The sequence below is a fragment of the Triturus cristatus genome, chromosome 2_1 (genome assembly GCF_964204655.1).
Source record: "Triturus cristatus chromosome 2_1, aTriCri1.1, whole genome shotgun sequence".
NCBI lineage: Eukaryota > Metazoa > Chordata > Amphibia > Caudata > Salamandridae > Triturus > Triturus cristatus.
In genome coordinates this window covers 357811140-357830133 of record NC_140581.1, presented here as the reverse complement: position 1 = coordinate 357830133, position 18994 = coordinate 357811140, and the positions used below count along the sequence as shown (strand labels likewise).

General features: G+C 40.9%; 1 protein-coding gene across 1 annotated transcript in view; it reads left to right on the top strand.

Annotated features, from left to right (window-relative positions):
- Positions 1–5384, top strand: part of LOC146864194 (chondroitin sulfate proteoglycan 4-like) — a 432950-nt gene extending 427566 nt beyond the window's left edge. Inside the window, exon 10 of the mRNA XM_085631285.1 lies at positions 855–5384. Coding sequence (XP_085487411.1) covers positions 855–2893 — 2039 coding nt within the window. The 3' untranslated portion in view covers positions 2894–5384. The remainder of the gene's footprint in view (positions 1–854) is intronic.
- Positions 5385–18994: the final 13610 nt, after the last annotated feature.

Sequence of the window (18994 nt, the reverse complement as noted above, 5' to 3'; positions counted from 1 at the left end):
GCTGAGTAGCAGTCATGCGCCATTCCCTGTTTTTCCCCCCAATAATCCCCATCAGAAAAAAACTTCCTCTTCCCCCGCTTACTGCCCCAAAGTTCACTTCCCTGCATACATTTATCACCTGGTGTGGCATTTACTCGTAATTGCGGGTACTGGTGTGAATCTAGCATATGGTGATAGTAAAATCGAATGCCATTTTACTAAAACCCAGTACTGTACGGCTTTTAAGCAGGCCCAAAGTGTACTATGTTGACAGGGAGCCTGGAGTTTAGAGACAAATATGCTCTTTTTCGAGCATGAGTCAGAAAATATTTGTGTGTATGTGTGCGTGTCTGTGTGTGTATGTAGATATATATATATATATATGAATATATATATATATACACACACAGACATAAATATAAATATTATCTCGAGTGGAAGTCATACCAGTATTGCCACTGTAAAACAAAATCTCCCCAGAATGTAAGTAATAGCCCTCACAAACACACATTTTTCTAAACCCATAATTTCTAGTTGATGGTCTTTCCACTGAACCTCGGGAGCTCTATATTTACGTATCGCCATGTGATGATTTGATGTCTGACCAATATTAGCCGGGGAAATGTGGTCGCTGATTAAGTAATACATTCACAGAATTATGTTGTTTGAAGAAATCTCACAATAACATGTAAAAAGTGTGTTGTCTCAAAATGCAAATTTCTCAATTGGCTGTTCTAATGTATTGGCAGTAAACCTATAATATATGAATAAGGTGACATAATTCCTCCAGTCTGTTCTTGTTTCATTAAACTATTTACACATTTATGCTATACATGTTTTTTCCTCCACTAATATACATTGTCATATTCTTTCAGGTGCGGTTGTACTGGAAGGCGACAAAGTATTGATTGATAAATTAAAGTTAGATGCTTCAAATCTCATGTCTAAATTACCGGATTTCCAACGTTCTCAATATGAAGTTTGGTATCAAGTGACATCCTTGCCTATGCATGGTGTGATTGTTGTGGGAGAACGAAACGTAACTAAAGAAAAACCCAACTTTTCACAGTACATAGTTAATAAATTTGGAATTACCTATGTTCATGACGGATTAGAATCTTTGGCTGATAACTTTACTTTTGATGTTTGGCTAAACTTGAAGAGCAAGTCCGCAGCAAAGTCTGATGAAGTCATTATTACAGAGATGTTCAACATCACTATAATTCCAGTTAATGACCAGGCTCCTGAGTTAAAGACCAAAGGGCCACACCTGAAGGTACTGCAGGGAGGTTTGGCCAAACTTGGACCCGAAAACCTGAAAGTTGAAGATCTAGATAACACACCGGAAGAAATCAAATACACAATCATTAGCCATCCTAACAATGGCTATTTGGCAATAAATGATGATTTAAATGCAACAATTCAACACTTTACACAAGCTGATGTTGATGACGGCAAGATTTATTTTGTACATGATGGAAGTTCCTCTCCTGGTGTATTTTACTTTAGTGTGACTGATGGCAAGCACAGACCGTTATACAAACTTTTCAACCTTGAAGTTACGCCGGTATCAATTTCTATGGCTAACATTACTGATCTAACGCTTCAACAAAGCCAGACTATTATACACATTGATAACACGCAGCTAGCAGCTGTAACTAATGGAAAAAGTACCAAGATCAGTTATAATATTGTGCACCCTCCCAAACTAGGCCATCTACTCCTGGACAGTGAAATGGCGACCACGTTTCAACAAGCTGATTTAGATTTGGGAAAAGTATCATACCACATGACAGACTTCAGTGCGCCACAAGATATGTTTGAGTTGATGGTATTTACTCCTGAAAGCAATCTTACAGGGCAGGTTGTTCACATCACTGTACAGCCCCTGGTGAACGTGACATCAAATTTAACAATCCCAAATGGAATTACATATCACTTAAGAACAACAGACTTGGATGCTAGTGAATTGGCTACTTTGACAAACAGTGATCCTAAATTTGAAGTGACAGAGCCACCTGTATATGGAAGGTTTGTGAAAAGGAGGAGCCCAAGGAATGCTGCTCTTGATGGAATCACTGTGTTCACACAAAGTGATATTGAAAAAGGCCTTGTGCTGCTTGATGTTAATGCTAATATGACTGATATTGAGATGCAGAATGACTCTTTTACATTTGTACTCAAAGCGGACAATATTCCCCCAGCTATAGGCACTTTAGGATATACCATAGTTCCATACAACCAATCACTTGTGGTTGCAACTACTGAAGGGCTACTCCTAACAACTGTAGTTGTGAGGTATCAGAACACCACTGAGGAGTTAGCTGTGGTTTTCTCAGATGCAAAGGATCCCACAGTAGCACCTGAAAAGAGCATAAATAAATTGGGGAAGCGAAACCGCTGGGGTATCGAGGTGGAGGATAACTTGCTTTCCCCAGCAGTAACAATTTCTTCACCGAAAGAGACCACCACAAAAGCACGTGGTGACAACCCAAGAGCTGAATCTAATGAAAGTAACAACCCTCTTTCTCTTATTATCCCCCTTGTCATTATGGCTGCTCTATTTATTGGAGTTATCATAACTGTGTGCATTTTTTTAATGTGTCGCAAAGCAGAGAAACCTAGACCCCTAATTGACTGCCAGGCAAACAATACAGCTCAACATAGCCCGAGTGTTTGTCCAGAGAGAAGCTTGACTGTGCCAAGTGTCATTGTCACACCACTTCAGAAAGGTGCTGGAAATATTTCAACCAGCCCACTGTTGGGGAATAGGCGAGAGCAACTATTTCCATCATCTACTCCTCCCACAGAGAAACATATTTTGCTTAATAACCTGCCCGAACTAGACCCTGAAATGGTTCAACACTGTCGAACAACTAACCCAACTTTAAAGCAAAATCAATATTGGGTATAAGTTGTCCACTATTTAGACACATTTTTCACTTGAATACTGTATTTTATAATGAATATGTATATTTTTGAAATATGAATAATACTTGAACCCTTATTTATTTTGTGATTTAAGTGCCTGAATATTAAAGGCCATGATTTTTTATATTGGTATACTTAATGTTTAATAGGAAATTTACAGCAAGTATTTTGTGGAAGTGGTACCGCTTTTTTTTCAGTACAACACATTGAGTACTGCTTTTGAAACAATAGCTCCATAGCTTCTAGGAGTTACCTTCTTGCTGCAAAATTGTGGGACATTTGTATGCGATAGTAAACTGCCTGTGAGTTGTATAGTGTTTTTATACTCTGGAATACAGAGATATTCATTTTAAAGAACCATATAACTAGACCAAGAGATGGTAGTGATAACATATCAGTAAATACAAATTACTGAAACAATTCTACATAATGGTTTTAAACAATTCTACATACTGGTTTATGTGAGCTTTTTACATTCTGAGTACTTTTATATCTATCACTGAGTGTGAATTCCATAGGGTTTCTAATATGACCATATTTCTCCTTTGCATGTCTTCAGAGAAATCCTTGCTGCAATATTAACTACATTTCTATGGCTCTTCTGCAGCAACAAAACAAACATTTGAAAATCAATTGTGGTATCAGGTTCAGCATTTCTTGCCACACTCAGACTGTTATAGATCTAATGTTCTGCTACTCAGAAAAGAGGTTTGTAGTGTGAATTGAGGTTTGCAAAAACTGCATAGTGCAAGGATATATTTACAGCAAAGCAACACTGTTGAATAATACATTTTGGAATGTTTAGACCATCTGAAATATACTAAACTTTATGTCCAAAAATAGTTTATCTGAGATACTTCTGTGAGTTCCCTCAAGTATCAAAAATTTGCAAACTACAGAAATGTTATTACTAAGTATGTCAAACCTAATGTAGCTTGTAACGGCAGTGAGTATTTTCACTGAAAGTTGAAAAGGAGGACAATGAAGTGACTACATCTATGTTGAAATGTTAATATGACAATGTTTATAATTTACTATGCATTGTCAAAATTTGAACTGCTCTCAGAAGTACAATCTAATATTATGCCTTCTTAATATGTGCAGAGACAAGTCATGTCGGGACAACCAAAGAAAATTTGTAATCAATTGTAACCAAAAACTAGGCATGTCCAACTATTCAAACTGATTTTTAAAACTGCAATTTAAAATGCAGATTACTTCCCCATGACCTTTATTTTTTATATTGGTTATATAAATGGCACATGTGAAGCAGAGAAAACTGGCCTGGGTTCTTAATGTCAGGGCTACCCAAGGCCCGAACACTACAGTGATGGACAAAGCATAAGGTGGACAATACCAGTATGGACAAGGAGCAGTTTAGACGTGTCGGGCCAGGGTGTTTACAGCACAAAGAGACCATCTTAGACCTACCTGTGTATCAAAGTAAGCATGAAAAGATTATGTGTAACATGCCTGTACTTTTCATGCCCATTGAGTACATTTTAAACAGTAAGACGACACTTCATTTTGGCCTGTACACTCCGAATCCAAGTGATATAAATTTGTCAGGAGCTAGTTTAGATGGGCTTGTACATTTTAAGTGTTGAAAGGTCGCTTCAAGTGCTTGTACAAAAACACCAAATGCAAAGTTCAACTTTACCTGTGCAAGAGGTTGCAACAAGAGCCTGTATTGTATAGTGGAAAGAACTAAATACATACAACACTTAGCTGTCCCTGTACTTATTAAGTGCTGAGAGTTTATTTCACATGCCTCAAAACATAGATCTAAAGTTAATGATATACATACAAATGTGGCTGTGTATACAGTAAGCAGCCGAAGTACACTTTCGAAGTGCTTCACATTTTAGCCCGAAAGCCAAGTTACATGTGCCTGTACATACAGTGTACCTATGAGGAGGTCAGTGTACACGTGACTTGTGGGGCATGGGGGACTTAATAGGGAACTTGGTGAGACTAGCACAAGATAAAAACACTCCAAACTACAGACCATCGCAGAAAACATATGAGCAGAAGGTTGGAAAGAGGAGGCTGCCCAAAAACTCCGCGCCTGCCAATCACAGCACTGCCCACCTACAAGGGGAATACCCAATATCCCTGGAAAGTGGGGTTAGTATGAAGGCAGTTGTTCCTTCTAGTCCACTCTAAATAAAAAATAGATAAATGTGTGCATGGGAAGGAGCTGGCATGATGCCCAAAGGGGATCTGTCAATAAGGTTGTGATTCCAACAAGACTGTATCAAAAACGTTGAATGATATAATATAGGCTGGGGATAGTACTGTTATACCTGCTGCTCAGCCAGTGTGACTGAGGTGGTGGAATTTTGGTGAGTGAGGTGGCTGTGGAATGTTGGTGAGTGAGAGAGTCAGTTAGAAGATGGGCTGAGCTGCAGGAAGGCTGCTCCTGGTGGGGCTTTTGTTAACATCTTATCTAATAAACCCACTTGACTAATGTACATGGAACTGGACCTGCTTTTTTCCACAACAATTTTTGGGGACGATTTTGAAAGAAAATAACCTACATGTGCAAGTGGACTGAGAGAGGAAACTATCAGAACTGAACCTACTTGAAACAAAGCTGAGGAACCTACTGAAAGAAGACATCTTAAAGATCCTTGTAAACTTGAAGTGCTGAGAATGATGGTATGCCATCTAGCCCCATCAGTGTCCTAACCCACCAGACAGCCTAACAGCCAGGGCATGCTTGAGCCTTTTTACACCCTTACTAGTGCTTTGCAACAGTGTCTTTCTCAGTATTCATCTATCTGCCTTCCTGACAGTGGTGTTTAAGTATATGGGCTGCTGGTGTTTGCGTGTGCTGGATTTGCTGTTAGCACACTAGGAGCATCTTATAGTGCTGATGGGAGGAACCTAAGGTGTGTTCATGACGTTAATTACAGGCGTGCCTATGAGGAAGTTATGGGTTCAGCTCTTTATACCAACTTGCTGTTACACTGGAACAAACAAGAACCATATTCGTGGCTTTAGAAATCTGGCAATGTTCCTAATGGTAGCATTGTTTACACTATCTCTGCACGTGTTGGGTTTTCGGGGAATACATAGTTCTCTATTGGACCTATTTGACGTGAAAGATATATGTAAGTACTATAATGGATTTTTGGAGATGCTTTATTTTTAGAAAGTTTTGTCTCCGGAAGGCTACCTTTACATGTGGCAGTTTAACTGCAACTTTATTGATTTGAAAGAGAGCGCATGTCATTCTCAGCGTGCGCAGTCTTACCTGCATCTTGGACTCCTGCTGTGCCTTCGGGGGATCCTTTCTGACGTCATTCTTGTTTCGCACCCTAAGGCTGCTGCACAAATGCACTGCAAGCCAACTAGCGCAGTCGTAATAGCGTGCCACCATCTTGTGTTTGGTGACAGCACGCTAGTAGTGGTGTTAGATTTGAAGCCGCGTGGACCAGCTAAAGGTTTTTTTCCGGTGACAACGTGTGCAGCTCAACAGCGGTCGTCACACTATTTGGGGCAAAGACCAGCTTTGTGCCAAGTACTGTACAAAACGTAGACGTTCAGAGAAGGAATTTTCTTTTCTTTTTTTTGAAACGGGGTGTTTTCAATTTCTTCGAGTGTTTGGTGCTGATTACCACTACAAGCACGTTAGGTGGCATGACAACTCTTCTTTCTGGAAGCTATACATACAGACATGCTACTGCGGGACATTATAACTACATGCAGATGGTTTATCATACCTTTCAGAGTGGAAAATTGTTAATTCTTTCCTCTAATGCTTCACTTCCTGGCGCAAGTATAGACTCCTGTGGGGATATTTTGAACCATAAAGATACTGTTCTTGTTGTTTACTGTCTTCCACTTGCAACTTATTGAAGCAACTTGGTCCACAGTGCAGTACAGGGATAGTGTCCTAGTACACTATAAGACTATGACTATGCAAAAGAAGTTATTTATTTTTATTTTTTCCTGGTGTGATTATGCCACGTGCAAATCTTCTCTTTTGACAAGGAAATGTTCATTTAAGTCTTTCTCTTTCACAGTTTTGTGTTTATGGACATTGTGCTCTGATTGATTCTATTGGTGTGGTACTGATTTCTTTTTGGTTTCTGAGGTTTTAGTGTTTGAGTATCAAACACTTTATTCACTGGCACACCTGTGCTTGCGTTGGGAGAGTGCCATGTTGTACTGTTCAGAGAGGCAATTTATTTGTTCGTGGTTCCATCCCACCTATGGGGTGTGGGTGAAGGGCACAGTTTAGCCAGACGTATAGTTCCACCCTACCTACAGGTATGGGTGAAGCAGAGTGAGTTGTCAAATTTTATTAGTGTTGTGTGAAGCCACAGTACATAGGATTTTCGTGTTTTTCCACCCAGCCTATTGGGTTAGGGTGAAGGGCAGAGAGTAAGTCAGGTTTTTGCGGTGTGAGTGTTTTATCAATAGTGATTGCTGTATAATTTTACTATGAGATTGGATGTAGAGCTGTGTAGTTCTTTCTTGGTTCGTGTGGACTGTTTTTACACACTTTACACCCTTACTACTGGTTTGGGTGAAGGGCAGAGAGCATGCCATATTTTTGAAGAGGGAGTGTTTTTACCAATAGTGTTTCTGTTCTACCTTTCTACATGATTGGATGTAGAGTTGTGTAGATCTACATGTTTGGTGTGGAGTGTTTTTCCACACTTACCACACTAACTTCGGGTTTGGGTGTAGGGCAGTTTTGATACCATATGTTTGGTGTGGAGTGGTATTCCACACTTACCACCCTTACTACGGGTAATGGTGGAGGGCAGTGTTGACGCTTTTTGGTTGGTGTGGAGCGATTTTCCACATTTTTTAAAGTTTTTCTTTCAGTTGTATGGATGGTATCCTACCGCGCCTCATAGTCGGTACCCTATGTACTACTTCCTTGTTGCCCTGGCAAGCCAGCTTGTTTTTGGTATCTGGGTTTGGTTGGTGGTCCTGTTGTGTGGTAGTGTGCATATTTCGTCTGGTTAGAAAGGCAGATGGCGTATGTGTGTCCTCTTTACCTTTCACTGTATTTCATTTGCTTGTTTAACTTTATTTTTCTTGTGCGTGAAATGTTTCCATCTGTAGTTTCATGCATTCGCATTAGACCTTTGCTACATTGCTTATGTGCTTGCAATTGTTCTACTGCTATTCTTTTGCATGCATTAGTTCTAATGTCATTCTTTTTATGCATTAGTTTGTATGACATTCTTTATAGAGTTCCATTATGTTTTGTATAAAGAAAGGAGATGTTATGCCTGCTGCTCAGCTAGTGTGACTGTGGTGATGTAATGTTGGTGAGTGAGGTGGATGTGGAATGTTGGTGAGTGAGAGTCAGTTGGAAGATGGGCTGAGCAGCAGGAAGGCTGCTCCTAGTGGGGCTCTTGTTAACATCTTATCTAATAAACCTACTTGACTAATCTACATGGAACTGGACCGGCTTTCTTCCACGACAAGTACCTACAAGGAGGACAGTGTACACGTGACTTGTTGGGCCTGTGGGACTTCACGGTGAATTAGTCAAACTTGTCCCCTCGCACTCAGCTTGAGTACTCATGCTTTATCGGGTGACGGACAAACCTGAACACATTTAGGTAATGCTGGTCATTCTGTGGAACTCATCGTAGGCCTGGTTTCGGTGGAGCCGGGCGGTCTACTTAGCGTGGCGCGCATGAATGAATACACAGCGCCGTTTTCGTTGAGTGCCTGCTGCGTAACCGTGCCCTTTGCCTTTTATTTACAGCTGCTGCACGCAGCCCGTAGAAAGGACTATTTTGAAGACAGTGGTGTGGTTAACCAGTGATCACCCATGCCGTCGATTTGGTAGTGACTCCACCAGTACAACCGGGTGAGCGCGAATCGGGCGCTTAAGCCTGTGGACCCCTAGGAATGTGTCACGGACCCGAGGGGGTCCACGGACCACAGTTTGGGAACCGCTGTACTACTTCATACACAGCAACATGTTTCAGTCAATGTTAGACAAAATCTATAACACAATATAAAAGATGGCAAAAACCAAAGGAAATGATGGACGGAGTGTTGAACATTGCAAGCACTCACCCCCAGTCAACTGATCTGGGTTTAATCCATCACCGTTCTTTAGCCCACTCTGCCACCCCAGTTCAGACATGGCCATATGCAAATCAGTCTGACCCTGTGCCTCATGGGAACAGTCCAGCCCGAACTGCCAAACCATGTCTTCCCTGAACCGGAAACAAGCTTCCTAGGACCGGTTTCTGGCATTTCAGCCGTCTTCAGCCAGGCTTGCTTGAATCCAGTGGCAAAGTGAGCAAGGGACTCACGTCTGAGCATACCCTGCCAACTTATGGCGAACAAAGCAAAAACCAAAGGAAATGATGGACGGAGTGTTGAACATTGCAAGCACTCACCCCCAGTCAACTGATCTGGGTTTAATCCATCACCGTTCTTTAGCCCACTCTGCCACCCCAGTTCAGACATGGCCATATGCAAATCAGTCTGACCCTGTGCCTCATGGGAACAGTCCAGCCCAAACTGCCAAGCCATGTCTTCCCTGGACCGGAAACAAGCTTCCTAGGACCGGTTTCTGGCATTTCAGCCGTCTTCAGCCAGGCTTGCTTTAATCCAGTGGCAAAGTGAGCAAGGGACTCACGTCTGAGCATACCCTGCCAACTTATGGCGAACAAAGCAAATACCAAAGGAAATGATGGACGGAGTGTTGAACATTGCAAGCACTCACCCCCAGTCATAAGTTGGCAGGGTATGCTCAGACGTGAGTCCCTTGCTCACTGTGCCACTGGCTGAAGACGGCTGAAATGCCAGAAACCGGTCCTAGGAAGCTTGTTTCCGGTCCAGGGAAGACATGGTTTGGCAGTTGGGCTGGACTGTTCCCATGAGGCACAGTGTCAGACTGATTTGCATATGGCCATGTCTGAACTGGGGTGGCAGAGTGGGCTAAAGAACGGTGATGGATTAAACCCAGATCAGTTGACTGGGGGTGAGTGCTTGCAATGTTCAACACACCGTCCATCATTTCCTTTGGTTTTTGCTTTGTTCGCCATAAGTTGGCAGGGTATGCTCAGACGTGAGTCCCTTGCTCACTTTGCCACTGGATTCAAGCAAGCCTGGCTGAAGACGGCTGAAATGCCAGAAACCGGTCCTAGGAAGCTTGTTTCCGGTTCAGGGAAGACATGGCTTGGCAGTTCGGGCTGGACTGTTCCCATGAGGCACAGGGTCAGACTGATTTGCATATGGCCATGTCTGAACTGGGGTGGCAGAGTGGGCTAAAGAACGGTGATGGATTAAACCCAGATCAGTTGACTGGGGGTGAGTGCTTGCAATGTTCAACACTCCGTCCATCATTTCCTTTGGTATTTGCTTTGTTCGCCATAAGTTGTCAGGGTATGCTCAGACGTGAGTCCCTTGCTCACTTTGCCACTGGATTCAAGCAAGCCTGGCTGAAGACGGCTGAAATGCCAGAAACCGGTCCTAGGAAGCTTGTTTCCGGTCCAGGGAAGACATGGCTTGGCAGTTTGGGCTGGATTGTTCCCATGAGGCACAGGGTCAGACTGATTTGCATATGGCCATGTCTGAACTGGGGTGGCAGAGTGGGCTAAAGAACGGTGATGGATTAAACCCAGATCAGTTGACTGGGGGTGAGTGCTTGCAATGTTCAACACTCCGTCCATCATTTCCTTTGGTATTTACAATATAAAAGATCCCATCACATTTTGTGTATTTGATGTACCGCCCTAAATGTAAAGGGTATCCAGAAGTGGGCCTCATGCTCACTGTGCCACTGGAACCAAGCTACACCTGACTGATTAGCCAAATCAGGGTTTGATGCATTCCTATTTTCTTTCGGTTTAACTTTCAGCTCAACCATAGATTTACTAAGGGCATGTTTCACTGTCCTTTGTGCTTGATTTTTTCTTTGATCTGCATTGATTGTTGTTACACAAATAGATTCTCTGTGATATACCCTATGAAACTCAGTTAACACATTTCTTAGATTACTTGTAAGAGTGTTTTTGTTACACACTTTTAGGGCTCTTCGTTGTTACATAATTATTTGTGAGCATCTCTTTATTGCTTGCCACTGTCTTTTTTATATTTGTATCTTATACTATATGTGTTGAATGTATGAGATAAATACATAACTTTTTTGGGTTCAATGTTTTACACTGTGCAACAAAGAATACATATTTGCCAATATGTAGTACATTCAAGTTTTGAACGTGTAACATCTAAAATATGATTTTAAGAAATCTAAATTGCAATAGTTTGAAAGCTTTAACATTATGAATAATATGGAATATGAGCCAGCTAAGAAAGAATTGTGTTGTTTATTTTTTATGCTTGGTTTTGTCTAATTTCACAACAGAATTAAATAAAGGTATATTTAGCTGAGTTATTTTAAAACTACATCACTTTTCTACACCTTGTAATTACTTGTCATCATATTTTAGTACTCTAATTAAAATATAACAGAACTTTTTAAAATAATGTGTATGCAATTTTCATTATGATTATTCTGCAGTTTGAGTTCTAAACGGTATGTATGGACTTGATATGGTTATTTATCTGTGCCCTTTGTTTTCTTTAACTAGAAACATAATGTTCTATGGCATACGTGTCTGTAGATACACATGCTCTGCATACTCCTGCCATCTAATGTTGGATCTGGACGTGTGCAAGTTGTTTTTCTTCAAAGAAGTCTCTCGAGTCACGCAGTAAAATTGCTCATCCTCTTGGTAATATTGCTCATGGGCATCAACTCCATTGTTAAATTATTTTCTTTAGGCCATCAGTCTCGGATGTCTTCTTCGACGATCCATTCGAGACTCCCTTGAGTTCGTTGTTAACCTCCATACCCATTGGGATTGTTTTAGTTCTCATTCCACCATTACCTTATAAAAACAGAAGCAATCTTTCGGTCGTCCATTCGACATTTTCCAGTCGAAGCCTTTGGGCCTCGCCCATTCGGGCTTTGTTTCTCATTTCATCAGCTTCAACCAACAATGTGCTGCTATGGCAACTGCCACGCAACATACCCACATACAGACCTCCAAGTTTGCAAATTGTATCTGTCTCCCGACCACAACAAGGAGAACGAACCGTGAAGCCTTCCGATCATTTTAAACAAAGAAAAGGGTGAAGGACCGGCAGGCGCATTGGAAAGAGATACAGTTTGGCCTAAAGATGTAGGACTTGCCTTCAGGACAGAGTGCAGTGAGTACTCAAGTCCCTGTCCAATTAACTAAGAGACCTTCAGTTTCAACCGAAATTATGGCTCACGGGCCACCACTACCCACAGGCCATGGTAGGCACTGAGTATCTGCTGAGGATGCCTCACCCTCGAGCCCTGCACCGAAAGCCAAGCCGAAACCTTCCTCATCGAGCCAACCAATCTCGGTGCCAAGCCGACCAATCTCGGTGCCAAGCCTGTTGATGGTGACCTCAGCTAGGCCTACCAGTGCAAGGGGTTCGCCCTTCTCTGCATAGAGTCCTCAGACCAATAGGAAGAAGTTGGCACAGAAACTGGAATAGAAAATACAAAGTTTAATAAAACCTCACGAGGTGGAACCACATTCATACAGCACCCTGTGGTGCTGAATGAATGTAGCACACTGAACAGAAGAAGCATGGTCCTTTTATACCCACACAGGGGCTGAAAAAGGCGGTACAAGTACACATAGGAGAATTACATACATAGATGGTCATACAGAAATGCACAGTCAACAGTAAAGGAGGAGCTAGCAGTTGCTGACTCTGGTAGAAACAACCTGACAGCTACAGACTAAAAACAGATGTATGGACAGTTAGATTCTTCTGCGTATGTGCAGAGTAGCAGAGTCTAAGTCTAAGTATAGCCAGTCCTTTAAACAGAGCAAAGGGAAAACAAAATGGCTGCCAGAAATACAAAATGGATTCCACAAAATGGACAAGATAGCCTCTAAATACGAGATGGATTCCACTAATGATAATCCAATCGCAGCCAATTTACAACAGACAACCCTTTTAGCATTAGCTGAAGACATCTCCCATAATCCAGTAGGAAAACAAAAAAAAATATGCACATTAATTTGTAATTTTCTTTTTTTTTTTCTTTTTCCATAAATTTATCAATATCCTAATTCATTGCTAGGTGGTCATTTCTCATTCTAAATATTCTTAGGCTGGTATGTATAAGGTATAAGCAGGAGTACAAAGGTAACAGAGCATTGGGTCATACAGATAGCAGGAGAGAGTAATTACTATTATCAGAAACAGAACTATTAGCTTTCTAGTCCTAAGCAAATCCTAGAACCATCTAGTAAAAACATTTTCAAGGCTCCTATGCATTTCAATGACGATCAATTTCAATATCAAAATAGCCAACAGTACATATATAATAAAAACATTTTCACTAGACTTTTCAAGTGTTTCCTTTATGAGGGCTAGAGTATCCATCATTACGAAGGAAATGTAATATTTTTCAACTGCTCAGATGAACTTTTCTGTCATAGAATAAACATTATTCCCAACACAAACATTAAAGCAGTCAGACATATTATTACAAAAATGATCCTGGATCCAGAGGACCAGGAGGACCACACAGGACCATGAGAATTAGGACGAAGAGCTGCAAAGGGTTGCTCCTCCTCAAAAATGGGACGACCAATGGGGTACATTTTCAACAAAAAAGGAAAAGAAGTCCTTGGGAAATTAAAGCCGCTGTACAACCAACCAGAGGGGAGTCTTCTCCCTGTGTCTGTTTGAGCATCACAGGCAGGCTCTTGTTGTTCCCACGGTGGAGCTGTTTCAAGGGAAAAGTTTCTTCTTTCAGGATAGGGCAATCACCCACCAGGGCAAATGCTCTCAGCGATCCTGTCCAGTGTCTCAGGCAGTGCACCAGTTTTCTTCATTTCAATTTAACAGGAACCAGAGACACAGCACCTGAAACCTGATCTCAAGTCCTTCCCTAACTCCTGTATTGCTCTGCTGGCACATTGCTCTTTCGCTGGGGCCATAGATTGCATTCAGTGGGCCCAGGTATCTCTTGACCAACCAAAGTGAAAACTTTACAGCCACTTTGGCACCAGGTTTCAGAGGCCTGATGCTAGGATCTCTGAAGAAACCCTTGTTTCAAAGGGGGTTACCTCAAGCAAAAACGTTCTCGCCTTCCTGGTCGGTCTGTGACTCTCGGCTGGGCATCAAAAACTTGATCCACGATTTCTCCTTTCTGATTTGTGACCCCGTCTTTCGCCCAAGACAGTGGCAGGGGTACACACTTCACATCCCAGTGCTTCCGGCCTTCTGCTGACTCTCCAAGCTGGATCTGATGTCCGCGCCCCTCTGGCAATGGTTGTAAGGCAGCAAATATCTATTGGTGGACAGAACAAAAGGTCTTTAGACAAGGCACAGAAATAATCTAACAACAGAGAGGATAGTCTCAGAATACTTCCTAGTCTAGGGACGCCCCATATATTAGCAAGACACCCAAAAACCACTTTCATCTATGTGAGAGTAAAAGAAACAACAGCCTGGACCTATTGGAAAGTATAAAAGGAACTCTTTGGTGAACTGACAAGAGTAATACGTCACCCAATCCCAAGCAGCCAAGGAAGTCTGTGTTCATTTACTAAATTCTGAGGAAAAGAGAAAAACAATACAGACATACTCCAAATCCTTACATCTGTATATTCCTATCTTAATCATCTAAAGACCCTCAAGAAAAAAGGAAATGTTCTACACTTTTACTCATAGACTTTGCATTACTTGTACAGGACTGCAGACACTTCTAAAATGATTTCTCTTAATAAAAGCACCTACATTGTATGCTTAGGACCGTGCTCTCATGTTATAGGAGCAACAGGAAAATCTAAAACTGCTAATTTAACAAGGATTCCTATTACATAAAGAACTAAAAAACTTCAACATAATGGGTACATTTTCTCCAACAGAACATCTTGTGACACACAGACTCCTATAAAACAATATTTTCCTCAAAAATGTTTGCTAAGGATCACATAGGCATCTTCCCTGTATTCTACTTTTCACAATCCAAACTATGCAACATCAGCTCTAGTAAGGACTGTCAGTTTATTTACACAGACTAGCTAATAAAAACTAGCAATGCCCTTGCAAAACTGTATGTAGCATGAGAATAACAAACAATAGTGGTGTTATCACCTGAGAATTTTAGAACAAAAACTACCCACAGCTAGTTCCCCTTAAAGATCAAATAAGGAAACCACAATCTAGACTACTCATCCTTTCATAATTTCATCAGACAGGATGGGCAGTAACATAGCAAATTTATTTATTCATTTTATTAATGCTAATAATGTTTAAAACAGTATTACTGAATAGCCAATTAAATGTCTCATGGCTATTTCACAGACAGTTTAGACAGGCTCAAAAGAAATTAGGAAAAAGAGAGAGAAAACATAAATTTGCCCACCCTTAATTTGTAGAGGAGCTAGCCTCCTCCCCCCATTTTGACAGTAGGAAACCTGTAACAGGTTTCATTCTGTCAACACTATCAACCCCAATTTGTAGCAACTGGGCATAAACAAACTCTGAAGAGCTAAATAGCACATTCAGCTAGCTAAAGAACATATTCCTTTAGCAAATTTACAAGTGTAACACGAGGGCACATGAATTCAAACTAAATACCATTGCTTCCTTAATTCAGCCCTAAAAGCATTAGTGCTACATATATGGCAGAGCCATTGTCCGAATAAAAGCTCACATATACCATTATTATTATGCAATCTATTCATGTGGGTGAACAAAAACTTGCTTTTGCAAAAAAAAAGTAAGCAAAACCTCTTTCTGTCCCTGCCCTGCCATTTCGTCTTTCAAATGTCGAAATGTCAAAGCAAACGTTGCGCTGAGCCCTGCAGGCTTCTAAATGTAGGACTTCGGCCTTTAACCTATGCAGCTGTCCCATCGTGCATGCAAGGTTTTCATGGGGGTGTCCCATTTCAAAATGACCCTGGAAACGAAAAGAGCAAGAGCAAACCCACTTCATTCCGGTCTACCAGCAATTCAGAGGTAAGCTGAATAACTTCTGCCAGGTTTTTTGTACATATTTATATTTGTAAGCAGTGTGCCGAGTGCTTGTCTAGCAGTATAGATGTCAGCTATTCATTCTATGCTTACATATGTGCATTTACTGTAGCATAAGGCAGTTTAAAAGCTGCTCTGACTGGAGAAACCTCATTTAAATAGTACATTTTACTCAATTTCGACTTTGATGTTTAGGGCACTTAAAAATGAATATCCTACAATGTTTTTGCATAATAGTCCCCAGAATGTCCCCTACATATCCCAGAGATGTGGCATCAGAAATGTATAATGTATACCCTTATAAAAATGAGTTTTGTACGCCTGGGTAAAGTGACATTTCACATCTAAGTGACCCCCTATTGCTGTATAGCATGGCTTAGATTCAATTTGGATGCTAGGAGGTCACAGTATCATTATTGGGCATTATAAATATTAAAAAACGAATTTAATGCACCTATTTTAAATAACATTTTTTATATAAACAAAATATATATATATATATTTTTTAAATAAATCTAATCATTTTGATGAGTCTACATATGAAAAGCGAGCTGCATCCCTTGCCTATCATATTTAAACGCAGCCCTAAGAACAGAAACTTAACTTGAAAGTCTGCGCCACTTTTAAAAGACAGTCATTATTATTTAACATCAAAAACCACTCTTATCCTTATTTAAAAAGGCATTAAGAAATAAAATCCCTACTGTCAATCTGTCCTCTGTTTATCAAAAATAATGAAACTATATTTTTAACTTTTAAACCAGCAGTCTGAAATGCCGCATTTTACACCGTGTTTGACTTTAGCTGTTCTCTGTGGCCGGAGTCCGAAATACCCATGTGCTGACACAGCTGCTTGACACGTAAAGGCGTCGAATTCACACGCCTTTCAAGTCAGCCCTGCCAGCCAGCGCAAATCTGTCGTTCTGTAATGTGTATTTTGGGTCAATTCACTCAGATAATGTAAATGCCTTTTAATACCTAATACAGAAGGATAAATGCTGTGACATTTTGTATCTTAATTTATCTATTGCAAAACACACAATTTCGTTTTTTGAAGCTTTTTTATTCCTATTAAATGTGGATTCTAATTTTATCTTTAACATTGTGGCAATTTGCAGACATGTATAGTGTCTTACTCTGTCAATTTAATGATAGCGTGCAGCTATTTAGCATATATTATATAATTCATTGCTGGATTATTTTAAAATGTATTTCATTTTAATGATATTTGGCATAACAGACGGATGACAAAAAAAAAAACATTGAGCTCATTCCAGACATTTTCAAAACGGTGTCATATACTCAGAATACTTAATACAGGACACTTAAGGCTAGCCATTCTTGCACCAAGAGCGCAATCGCTACTTACAAGTACCACTAATGACAAACCACAGACATTTAAACACACATTTAACCCACAGATCAACACTTAAGACAGAAACAAAAGACAGCCCATAGACTGTACTTAAACCAAACCATTAGTAAATACTAGTTGTAAGTCATATTCACTAGATTTGGCTGGCAGAACACCAAGAAAAAAAACGCTCTGCATATCACCACTTATGAATGTTACTAAGTGCACAGACCAGGATCCTTTCTATGTACATATTTAGTTCCTCAGGGTACTAATCACCAAAGAATAAATAATTTTTTATACCTAAACCTAGTTAAGTATCCCCTCTAGGGGAGCCGGCTAATTATATACAAGTAGCTGCTTTGTTCTTCAGTTCTAATGCTTTCACATAAATGCTCTTTCGCTGTTCTTTTTTCAATCAAGGCTTGCTCACGCTTCATTCGTTCACGCACTTCTTTCTCACACATTCGTACACAATCAAACATCTCTTGCCTAGTCTTTTGCCTAAACATACATTGTGCCACATACTCAATCTTTCGTAAATCAAATGACCCATACATAGGCCAACGCAACTCAGGATCCTTACGAGTGTTTTTATTACATAATGCGCTGTACATTATAGAAGAAAGACCATACTTAATATACATATCCCTATTAGGCGTCCCCTCCGGGGGCCCGGTTGTGCTTCATCTAGTTTCAAATTCAAATTGGTACCACTACCAGAGCTACACATCCTATGAAGTGTGCTAAAAACAGGCATGCCAAAAATAGTGCAGAATATGCAGTATTATAATCAAAGTAGCACTTAAGGTACCTTTAGTACGATGTGCCGTTCAAATCAATTCAGATAGAGAAAATTCTCCTCATTACCTGCCTATATAGGTTGCACCTTATATATATATATATCATAACAAACCAAGTTGGCCAACAAAAAATGCGCAATCCAAAAGCCACAGTAAGTGTTACTAAACTACCTTACCAATCCCAGGCATCAAAACCAACAGCAAGCGCCACAGAAGGACACTTACCAATCACTTGGTGTCCAGGTTCCAACTGCCAAGTTCTAAAATCGACCAAATGGTCACTGCACGGCGGATCAACAGAAGAGATCTCAGTCGAGGACCGGCACCACCTGGATGGTCAGATCAGAAGGAAAGGAAAAACGCAGTGGTTGCCAAGACTCGGGTCTCATCGGGCAGCGATCGCGTCCAGAGCGAGATTCCAATCCTTTGTCGCGACTAATCCTTTGGGCATCCGAGTCGCCGATGAGCCCCAGTAGTTGGGCGCCAATTTGTTGATGGTGACCTCAGCTAGGCCTCTAAATACGAGATGGATTCCACTAATGCTAATCCAATCGCAGCCAATTTACAACAAGCCGACCATCTGACGCAGGCACTCCAAGCGTTTTTGCTTCTACCACTTCGGCACTAAAACAGAGACTGAGTTTGGCACTGAAACCATCTTTTTACAGCAGTGGTGGCTCCTCTGCTATGACTGAGGAGCATCACCCCACCTGGCAGCAGCCCAACATTGAACAAAAAACACAATAATAAACTCTTGTTTTTTATCGCTTTATTTTTGCTGTCAGAATTGAGGCTTGGTGGCGGGGCCAATGGAATGACAGGCTGGTGGAGGAGTGTTTTGCACTGATATTCAATGCGCATGATGGGCTGGACTGACCGTCATGCACACTTAAGC